General features: G+C 42.6%; 1 protein-coding gene across 1 annotated transcript in view; it reads left to right on the top strand.

The window, feature by feature from the left end:
- Positions 1-160, top strand: part of sgo1 (shugoshin 1) — a gene marked incomplete at its 3' end in the record, with an annotated part of 20,731 nt that extends 20,571 nt beyond the window's left edge. Inside the window, exon 8 of the mRNA XM_079829727.1 lies at positions 132-160. Coding sequence (XP_079685853.1) covers positions 132-160 — 29 coding nt within the window. The remainder of the gene's footprint in view (positions 1-131) is intronic.
- Between the last annotated feature and the right edge of the window lie 486 nt (positions 161-646).

Here is a 646-nt window from a genome sequence, read left to right as displayed (position 1 = left end):
CACACACACACACACACACACACACACACACACACACACACACACTCTCTCTCTACAGCTGAAACTGCTTCTAAAGCTCATGATTTTAATTGTGAATATTAATAAAGTTTCTCCTTTTAATGGTCCTGTAGTTTGTGTTTTGGTTCAGTCTCTAGGATGAGGATGTTTATTCGCTTCTGGACGAGTTTATGACCAGGGTTCCCACAGTTCTGGAAAGTTCTTGAATTTCAGACGCATGATTCAAGGGCTGGAAAGTGCTTGAGTTAAGCATGAGCTGCAGTGTGTTAGAGAAGTGTGTGTTATTATAAACACTACAGAACCGCATTACTGGAGGAAGATCACTCAGTGTATTTCTGCTGTTCTAGAAGCGCCTCTACTGTCTAAAGCCCTGCTCAGATGCTCATCGTGAGGTATTTTCAGGGGCTAGTTTGTGATTTTATTGCCGCCTGAATCCAGAATTTCACTGTTTTTCTCCCACCACCTGCGTAAAAATCCCTGTCCGAATGACCTCCTGTTTTTAGACAAACACCAGCTCGTGTGTAAATTAATTTCAGTCTGAATCCACATCTGAGTTTTCAAGATGAGATCACTTCAAAATTCACTGTTTAAATCCTTTTTGACCCCTGCAGGCCACCGTACGGCTGCG

The sequence above is a fragment of the Gobio gobio genome, assembly GCF_949357685.1.
Source record: "Gobio gobio genome assembly, chromosome: 11".
Lineage (NCBI taxonomy): Eukaryota > Metazoa > Chordata > Actinopteri > Cypriniformes > Gobionidae > Gobio > Gobio gobio.
The sequence above is the reverse complement of the archived record's forward strand: the minus strand, read 5'-3'. Positions and strand labels throughout refer to the sequence as shown.